The 10347-nt window shown below is 32.3% G+C and overlaps 1 protein-coding gene across 1 annotated transcript in view; it reads right to left on the reverse strand.

Moving 5' to 3' along the window:
* The window catches only part of LOC115235691, a 29072-nt gene that overhangs the window by 6813 nt on the left and 11912 nt on the right, over positions 1-10347 (reverse strand). Inside the window, exons 9-22 of the mRNA XM_029807631.1 lie at positions 9866-10023; positions 9637-9764; positions 9351-9547; positions 8804-8928; positions 7016-7193; positions 6208-6684; positions 4788-5018; positions 4483-4713; positions 4241-4400; positions 4025-4165; positions 3795-3940; positions 3161-3358; positions 2685-2891; positions 2207-2578 (exon numbers count right to left, since the gene is read on the reverse strand). Coding sequence (XP_029663491.1) covers positions 2207-2578; positions 2685-2891; positions 3161-3358; positions 3795-3940; positions 4025-4165; positions 4241-4400; positions 4483-4713; positions 4788-5018; positions 6208-6684; positions 7016-7193; positions 8804-8928; positions 9351-9547; positions 9637-9764; positions 9866-10023 — 2949 coding nt within the window. The remainder of the gene's footprint in view (positions 1-2206; positions 2579-2684; positions 2892-3160; positions 3359-3794; positions 3941-4024; positions 4166-4240; positions 4401-4482; positions 4714-4787; positions 5019-6207; positions 6685-7015; positions 7194-8803; positions 8929-9350; positions 9548-9636; positions 9765-9865; positions 10024-10347) is intronic.

Here is a 10347-nt window from a genome sequence, read left to right on the forward strand (position 1 = left end):
ACGATAGAGCCTTTCCCCAAATCAGTCTGGCTGATGTCCCCCGAACCTATGTACGGACTTTTCTTTTCAGTTTGACCCCATTTACCTTCACACGTCGGGTGTGTCAAAAATTATCGGACACCCTGTATATATACAGGGTGTCCGACAAGTAAGTGACCAAACCCGAACCTATGTAACACCCGCGGAGCGATAAGCTCAACCACACACAAACACATACACTCACACGATTAATGTTATCACCTTCTACAAATATGTAACATGTATTCGAACTTGCATTCTTTCTAATAAATAGAGTTATACTTTTACTCAAATAATTAACTATTTCTTGATCTCTCTCTCAGTCCCGGTGAAAAGATTGCACAAGGTCCCATCCAGCGTAAAAGGGATTAAATTCCCTGACCGAAGGGACTACCGAGCGAACGTCTGAATAAACAGTGTAATAGCGACCCGAACGGTCGTTTACCTGGCTTTCAGACCTAAGAGTTCGTTCGACCCGATTCTTAGGCCGTAAGGCGTCTGATTTCGGGATAATTAGAATAGTTGTGCGCCCTTCCATTGACTCATCTTTCTTCAAGTCTGGACGTAACACCATCAAAGTTGAAGTTTTTTGTACAATTTTGCAATGCTCGCTTTAAAACAGCGTCGCTTGTAGCAAAATATTTTTAGAGAAGTTTCCGTTAAACCATTGGAAAGTTGAGGTTTCAAGCTTTAAAATGCTTTTTTAAATATCGTTCTACGACCATTTTTCGCAAAGATACGTAAATTTAAATTTGATCCTTTTCAACACTGATTTTAAATGATCCCTTAATTTTGTTGCGAAGTGTCCACCAAAAGTAGCCATCCCCTTTTATCTTTTAAACTAAAAAAGATAGACCATAAAAAATATATATCAAATTAAATGGTTCAAACTGAACTCTATTGTGAACATAATAGTTATTTCCAAAAGCTATCTGTGTTAACAAACGGAGAGATATGCATAATTTTTTTATAATGATGTGAATATTTCGATATGATAAAAGTTGTAGCATTGTTTGAAACGAATACAACGATGTATAATGTAAATATTTTACATGTTATACGAGTTTTATCGACTTGAAATATCGCAGGCGACGTCTATCTTTTCACTTTCTGCCCTGCGTTATGGCAAACTTCTGACTCGTGTATTAGAGATTAACACATGTCACGTTGTCATTTGATCATAATACTCAATTCAAAGTTGGCCATATCGTAAGGCCGAAAATGAAAAGGTAGACATCGCCCGCGATATTTCAAGTTGATAAAACACGTATAATATGTATATAAAATATTTACATTATATCATACATCGTTGTATTCGTTTCAAACAGTGCTACAACTTTATCATATCAAAATATTCACATTATTATAAAAAAGTTATGCATATCTCTCCGTTCGTTAACACAGATAACTTTTGGAAGCAACCATTATGCTCACAATAGAGTTCAGTATACACACACATATATATATTATATCAATTGATTTGTCTCATTATTCTGTGCATAAAAATATTACGGTAAGATTATCAAAAACTAAATATTTTACGAGATATTTTAGCTACAAGAATATCCAATGAAAAATAGAGAATTTCACTTAAAAAAATTAAGTTGATCTTGACTTGACCTTCGTAACGCCACCAAAGATTAAATAGATAATTATCGTTCAATACGTCTTTGTAAACCTTACAACTTTTGTCTGAAACTTTCTTTTCAAAATTACATTGTTTACGAGATATTCGACTGTATCCAGACTTTTGGCCCACCCAATATAATACTAGCAGACGTTTTTTCCTTGCGCGCTTCGCGCGCTTGGTATATGATTGCGGATTTGTGAGGATGGTCAAATATGGGTCAATTATAATCATATCTTTAAAAACTCCTGAGATGTCTAGAAACGTACTGATGAAGATTTCATCAAAATCGGTTGTGTTTTTTACGTTAAATTAGAATATAGAGCGTCAACAACGTATTTTTTTTCGAGTTTACGCATGTTCTTTACTGCTCGGCTCTTAGATGTTGCAGCGCGATGATATACAGGGTGTCCTAGACCACCCGTACACCCCTTTTCTTTCAAAAGCTAAGCATTTTATAGAAAAACGTTTTGAACAAAAATATCATTTCTATTATATCTGATCTAACAAATATATTTTAATGTCACTATTACCGTGGTTTTAAAAAAGTGTTTGTACTACCTTTGACACGGATCACATTTGTCGTCCACTTGAAATTTAGATCAATTTGTTCCACAATACACTTCCATGTACCGTGATGAGATCTATTTACAGCCAGAATACGATCGACATTTACAGCTACGGGCAACGTGACACTATAATCTTTCCATACTCTGTTATCAATCATCCAATAGATCTTCAGGTCAGAATATACATAGCCAAGGATAGCACAATGGCACATTACATGCATGGGCAGAGTTTCGCGAATTGTAACGCTTTCCTTAATTGGAATCACTGCCAAAGTTACGACTTTAAATATCATGTATGTCCCATCTATTCGATGCACAGTAAGTGTATATACGCCCGAATCATTCAATATTGCTCTACTTATTACTAGAAAAATTTTAAGAATTCACGTTTGTTAATATATAAAAAAATTGTTATTTATATTAAGCATATTAAAATTAGTTATCAAATATTATATATTGATATTACGTACTGATTTCGTAATTTTTAATTTCTAATCTGTGCTGTTCGTCTTGAACAAAAATTCCATTGTGAGACCACTGTATTTCTGAATCAGGTGATTCGGTTCTGATGGAATTCACGATATTAGAATCCGAGGGAAGCGATACCGATTCATATTCCTTCACAGTAAGAGCAGTATGATTTTGCGTAATTTCTCTTTTTATCAAAGTCGCAGTATCTACAATTGAGATAAAAGTTATTATAATAAATTTTTAAATCACTTGCGATCTCCAGGAAAAATAGAGGCAATATAACAAAAATATATTCTCTTTTACTTGCCTGGCAAAAAATTACTTAGAATTAGCAATTAGTGACGTGAGAGTAATATCTCAGAATTCTTGAGAAAAATACGTTTGTGAGAGAGTAACGCAAAATGTATCTTATCAATTTATTTAAAAAAAATAAGAAAAAGAATATTAGACAAATAAAGTATCAGTTTCAGCATACCATCGGTTACATCACCACAAGAAATCATATTGCAACGACCCGTCATGCTATTAGGCCCTATACAAGGCTCGCCTCTTACGTTAGGTTCCGGTGAATTGCAATATCGTTTTCTAGTCCCTATGCCACCATTGCAACTAGCACTGCATACCCATGGTCCCCATTCCGACCATCCACCGTCTAAAGGAGGACCATCTATATCTGCGTGCGATTAAATGATTAAACTATATGCACGCGATACACAAAATAAATGTTCTACAATCATGTCTTCAAAGACATATGATTCATATAACATTTTTAAAATTTATAAATAATATTTCTTTAAAGCTGTTTATACATATAATTATATACATATCGTTGATTACAAAAAAAAGACAAAATAAACCGAAAAAATTGTTCTATTCTCTTTTTATTATTTATCTAAAAACAAAATTTCAATATTTATAATTACTAAGACACAATAATAAATTTTGCTAGCAATATGAAATATTGAATAAATGATAATTATTATTATTTTTGTGTGTTTTGTTTATAAAAACGAATATTTAAATGTATGAAAAAATATACAAAAATTGTTTCTTTGTAATTTTATTTTCAAGATTTGCAAACCTTTTCTTATATTTTTACATAATTATACCTGATGGCATACAATTCGCGCTCCAAGTGGCCCAACTTCCCGGATCTACAGCGAGCGAAAAAAAATAAAAGATGAGCGGTTGACGGTGTACATAATGAAACACATTTGTCTCGTTGCAGAATACTTGAATTATACTATCAGACCATCTTTCAGAAAAAGTGATAAGAAATCGTAAGTAAATTAAACTAGATTGCATTCAACGAAATATATTTGCGTTTTAGCTGAATTACTTTATGGTAATATTAGTCCAGGAATTCGTGGTAAATATAGGCTTGGGTGCTTTCTGTTTGTGATAAACTCTAATTCTGGGATATGTGTTTCTCAGAAAATATATCCACCGATCCCTTTCGCCGAGAGTGAGTGCGTAAAATCTGTAAGGTATAATTGGCAGGTATAAATGATGAAAATGGAGAATTTGCAAAATAATTGTTTCCATATATGATTACCCTGGCGTTGCAGGCAACAGAAGTAGCGGTATCAAAACGACACCTTTGGCACGTATCATCAGCATCAATTTATTAGGTCTGACCAGCTCTTCCTTAGACCATGTCGATAATGGTAATATTCTAGTGTAGCGATCGGTTTGCGTGTTCTCTATATGACATCCTATGTATGCGTTGTAGAAAGATTGCATCAAAGATTTTGAGAAAAAATATTGCAAGTATTAATTTTAGACAACAAAACATACTTGAGGTGCAATCGAAAGCAACGCCTATCGTGTGCCCTTTCTCGCTATTATAATAATAATAGACAGGTGAGAAAACTTTCGCCGGTTCGAAATGTTCCCATTCGAACAGCGGATTCGCTGCTCCTTCGTAATAAACGAGCACACGTCCTCGAGGTATGCGTATAATAAAACTACTCCACTTACCGAGGTATAACAAATGCGGTAATGTTTTTTTCTTCACCAAAATTATATCTAATATATTGTTAAAAGTTTAAAAGAAGATTAATGGTAAAAGATTCCTTCTACCATAATATGATGTAAATTACCTTTGTCTTCCGATTGGTAATAGAGAAGTACTTTTTCGTTATCTAAAGCTCCGATCTTGAGGATGTAACGGGAGTTTAATCCATCATCAGCAGTAAACACGAACGTTATGGAATCTGGTTGATCAGGCTCCCAAGCTTTTAATGAAAAATGCAAGCCTTCTGTACGATATTCCGGCAAAATGTATAAACGACGCCCAATGCCATGTCCTTTTACAAAAAATGTACACTCCTCTATGGCAATAATAGAATGATCATTCTATAAATTCAATATTTAAAAAAAATGGAAAAAGAGAAAAAAGACAACTCTTCAAGCGAATATACAATAGTTAAAAGGTAAATATTGACAAAAGGGGACCCAGCCCCAATGACTTTGACCTTGACATATGTTGTCAAGGTCATCGCTCTGAGTAACTCTCGAAAGGTTTTAGCCGTCGCTCGTTGTTCATTGAAAAGTTATTAATAAAAAAAGTTTACTAAATAAAACGTAATTTTTCTGACACTATGTACATTTAATAGAGCGTATCTTAGCAGAATCATTTATTTATGTGTAATAAATCGAACACCTAGGCGGGGGAGGGGCTCCGCCTTTTCCCCTGCACTCCCTCCCCGAAAAAAACTAACCTAACCCAACCCATGTCCAAGGTGTTAAAGTTAACGTTTTGTTAACGAATAATAAAGTTAACAAAATAAAGTTAAAAATAAAAAGATAAAACAAATTAAATTAAAAATAGATTTGGGTTAGGTTATATCTTCCGGAAGTGGAGCCTCCTCATGGGGGAGGAGGGGGGGAGCGGAGCTCACTGTATCCACGCATATACTTTACAAAGCAAATTTTTTGACACCATGTACATTTAAGAAACATCGTCCGCCCACCTTTTTACTTCATAATACACACACATGCCATATATATTGTGCGTATGTGTATATTTCTTAATATTAATGTCAGAAAATTACGCTCGATTCGTTAAACTTATTTTGTTAATAACTTTTTAATAAACAACGAGCGACGGGTTTTGAAAACTTTTTGAAAGTTACTCAGGAGCATGTCCTTGACAACATATGTCAAGGTCAAGGTCATTGGGGCTAGGTCCCCTTTTGTCAATATTTACCATGCTCGGAGAAATTCAGATTATCGCATTTAATATTTGTTTTTATCGTACAATTTAATTGTTAATAACTTTTTAATAAACAACTAACGACGGCTAAAACCTCTTGGATGTTACTCAGGGTTATGCCCTGACAACATATGTCAAGGTCATTGACTTTTGAAGAGGCTGACCTAATGTGAATATTTATCTTTTTATCAATTTTAGGAAGATTTATTTCTAAGAAGATATCTGTTACAGCTATTGTTGAAAAAAAAATATTTCTCCATTTCCAATCTAGATGGTTTTATTCTGTGCAACAGTTCAAGCTTTACCTAGCTTCTCGCAATCCCTTATATCACAAAGGTCTTGTGGAACCAATGGATCTGTCGTGTAGCACCATGTGCCAGCAATATTGCGAGATGGATTTCTACAATAATTGCTGGCATTTCGTACGTTCCGTTCCGGATAAATACTATCATTTAAATATGCTCGATCAACCATATGGATAGGTTTGACAGCAGTAAATCTTGATTGCGATGGCAGATTTGGCGATGAATCGAATAATGGTTTTGTGAATGATGACGACCGTTTCATTGAAGCATTTTGCTTAAAATAACGTTTCCAACGAGATTTTACATTAATTGATCTCTGAGTCTTAGAAGGAATTCTCGTTGTCAATGACGTGTTCGGTGTTTGCATTTGCATTCTCTCGAGATCGTAATCGCTCAACCACTTTGTGCAAGTTCGACCTGAACGAGTCTTTGATAGCGTGCCTATGTAATCATTAGCAGTTCCTGCCATTCGACATTCTACAGAATACGCCATTATTTAATTTATTTAAAATTCAATTAAACTATATATAATGAATAAATGGAAGAAGAAGAATAGTTGTAGTATGTTAGCAAAGTTATCTACTTCAGAATAATTAAAAAAATTCATAATATTAAATATACAAAAATAAATCAAAACTTTATAAATTAATTAAATATTTGTAATAAAAAATTTTATATTTTACGATAGAGAGACAGAGCAGATCGTTTTCTTAGTTTTTTATTTCTAGTCAAAAGACAATGAGAAGAAATCGTTGCGCATAGTGTTAAATAAGCAAATATATTAATACTGTCAGAATTAAATAAATACCTGAAGATCTACAAATCCGTACATGACAAACTCGTTTTATAACATCAATAGCGTGCGAGTTTGAAACCGCGTAGCAATAAGGTCCACTAGGATCATGACTTGGATTTCTACATTTATTTAAAGCTTTTACTATAGATTTATCGACAAAATTATCGATTATTTTCTCATCGCGCGGTACCTAATAAACATAAATGATCTTTTATAGAGAAAAAGATAGATAATCTTCTCTACTATTAATATCAGAAAATCACTTGAATGCAATGATTATAGACGAAGGGATAAATCTTGCAGTAGTACACTATTCAAAAATTTGTATTTTAAAAAACATGTCGCTTAAAATTTTTATGTTAAATATTTAATACATTGCTGTTGTGTTAATGGAACTCAAATGTTAAATTATTAAAACTGAAAAAAGTGTAAAAATAACACAATGTGCACATATTTTTAATTTTACACAATAGCCCAGATAGCAAGGTGTCGTCATTATAACGTCATTTTTTAGTCACTGGTTACGTCAAATTCACTTTTGAAACGACGTAAAAGTGACGTTAGAATGACGATCTTTAAAAAATGTTAATTCTATTTTACAGTAGGAGTGAGAATGACTACAGACCGTCAATAACTTTTTTCCAAGTTAACTTTATCATTAAAAATATGTTGATTTTACACAATATTTATTTCAAATTACAATGAAGTTTGCATTCATTTTGTGTTGAAATATTAGCATAGTATTGTGCGATCATTTAACATATCCATATTATTTTAAATTAATACAAACAGAACCCCGCCCGTTTCTTATGGAAAAATGACCCCGGTCAAATTGCTCCGTTCTGAAATATGTTGTAGTTTTTATAATTCTGAACAAATATCTCCACTGTCACAAGCACGTAAAATCGAGTAAAGTAAAGAAATCGAAAAGAGTAAAGAAATATGGAGCTCTGAAGTCATAGAATCTGAGTATTTGCCATATCTTTTTCAGATAACCTGATGCATTTTTTTATGTGTAATGGGTACATATGCACGTATATTCGTAAATGTTGTGTGCTTTGCGTGCGTGCGTGCGAGCAAGCGCGCGCGCGCGCGCGTGTGTGTGGGCGCGCGCGCATATCTTTATCTTTGATTTTACGTAATGTCTTAAACGGTTAACACAAATTTTTATGTTAATTTAACGTAATATGGATATGTTAAATAGTGACGCTAATATTATGTTAATATTTCAACACAAAATGAATGCAAACTTTATAGTAATTTAAAATGAAGAGGAATTTTTCTCATAGAGGAAGCTTCGTTTCCGTGAAATTTTTTTTTTTTAGATTTTGATGCCGATGTGTTCAGAAAGTTCTAAAAGGTCGAAAAATTACATTTTTTTTAAATGTCCGTATGTGTGTATGTCCACCAAAAGGACGTGGTTGCTCTAACTTTCATAAATTTTGAGATATCTTCCTTTATGAGAAAGCCAAAATTGAAAAACTTGCTTGCTTTAAAGAGCTTAAGCTTTGTGAGTGAAATAAAATGATGAGGAAGCAATGTGCAAGTTTCTAATTTGCACAATTTTCATCTTGTTTTAATAGTTTTGATAATTTAATATTTGAGTTCAATAAACACAACAGCAATATGTTAAATTAACACATAAAAGTATTAAATATTTAACACAAAATTTGTAACCGGCATATTTTTTAACAAAAAAACATAAATTTTCCAACTGTTAGGATATTCGTGTTAGGATATCTTATGCTTAAGAAAAATATGTTATAGGTAAGGATATATGTTATGGAAAAAAGATTAAACCTCTTCTGCTATCCATGGTATACACGGAAGTCCTCTTGAGCTTATCCATTGAGTTCCTTGATATTGATAATCTGCGTTATTATGAATACAATTCGGAGGTTGAGGATTTTCTACTGCGTCTACCGCTATTCAAATTGTTGAATTAAAACAGGTTAATTAGTTCAAATAAAGTTAATAAGTTCAAATAAAAATGTTCCGTACAGCACAATCGTGCTCCACAGGTGTTTGTGTGCTGTACAATATTTTAAGTATACTTATCATAGTATTTTGTATAATTATTCTTCGTAGTAAGATTAAATTGAAACTTTATTTAAGTCTTCCTGCCACAAATATTGGCAAATAATTTTTAAAAATTAGACGAAGAATAATTAAACAAAATTACAAGAAGTGTGTTTCAAGTACTATATATCACCTATGTTTAACAATTCGTATTGGTCTACATCCTTATACGAATTTTTCTAAGTAAGAGAAACTAAAATTTACTTTTTATCTTATTATCATAAATTATATATTTAATATATACTTACAATTAGTATTATTCACACAAATACATACAATAAATAAACTTTGATATAGATATTGTCGAATTTACCATCGGGTGAGCAGAAAAATGTCCAATGTGCTATCGTTTGACTTCCAATGCTGAACCAACGTAAAGTAATCAGTAGATCATGATTTATATTTAGAATCTCCTCATTTCCATATATACGTTGCGAGAATAAATGCAAATGCGTCCCAAAGATACTACACAGATATATATTATACATTGTAAATTTATTATTATGGTAAAAAAAATCTAAATATTTTTAATATAAGTGCGTCGTAATGTTGACCTGATAGTAAATTCTTTCCAAGTCCAATAATCTATCAATCCTTTAATTATAACTTCTTTCAAATGTTGCTTCATTGACTTCTCATTCTCTTGATACAGCAAGAATGTAACATTGTCCCCAATTTCTACCTAAAATATTCTGTTATTTTTTATTTATATTCACGTATTCTGCATGTAATTTCAAGTTAAAACTAAATATATCAGGCACATTAAATATTTTCCCATCTCACCGTGAAACACGGAAACAGTGACCCAGGGCTTTGATATAACCGTATCTCTACATTATAGCTACCTCGAAGATAAAAATGAACATCCTGTGTATCATTATTTTTCTGCATTGGCCAAATTCTCAAAAACTCGTCTCCAAAAGTCGTGTGACTTTCACAATCTAAATATAAGAATTTAATAGATTGATTTAATCGGACAATATTTTTGATGTAATCGAAATGTAATGCACTCAACATCGTTTATAGAAACTTTTGAATATATTATTCCAATGATGTTCCAATGATAGGTTGCAATCTATGCTGAACACAGTTGGAAAATTTGGCTTGAATTTAACATATATCGCATGTCACAAATGATGAACACAAATTTTTATGTTAATTTAACATAATATAGATATGGTAAGTGTTGACATTAATACTATGTTAATATCTCAACACAAAATGAATACAAACTTCATAGTAATTTGAAATAAATATATATATAT

Source organism: Formica exsecta, unplaced genomic scaffold, assembly GCF_003651465.1.
Source record: "Formica exsecta isolate Colony F162 unplaced genomic scaffold, ASM365146v1 scaffold231, whole genome shotgun sequence".
Lineage (NCBI taxonomy): Eukaryota > Metazoa > Arthropoda > Insecta > Hymenoptera > Formicidae > Formica > Formica exsecta.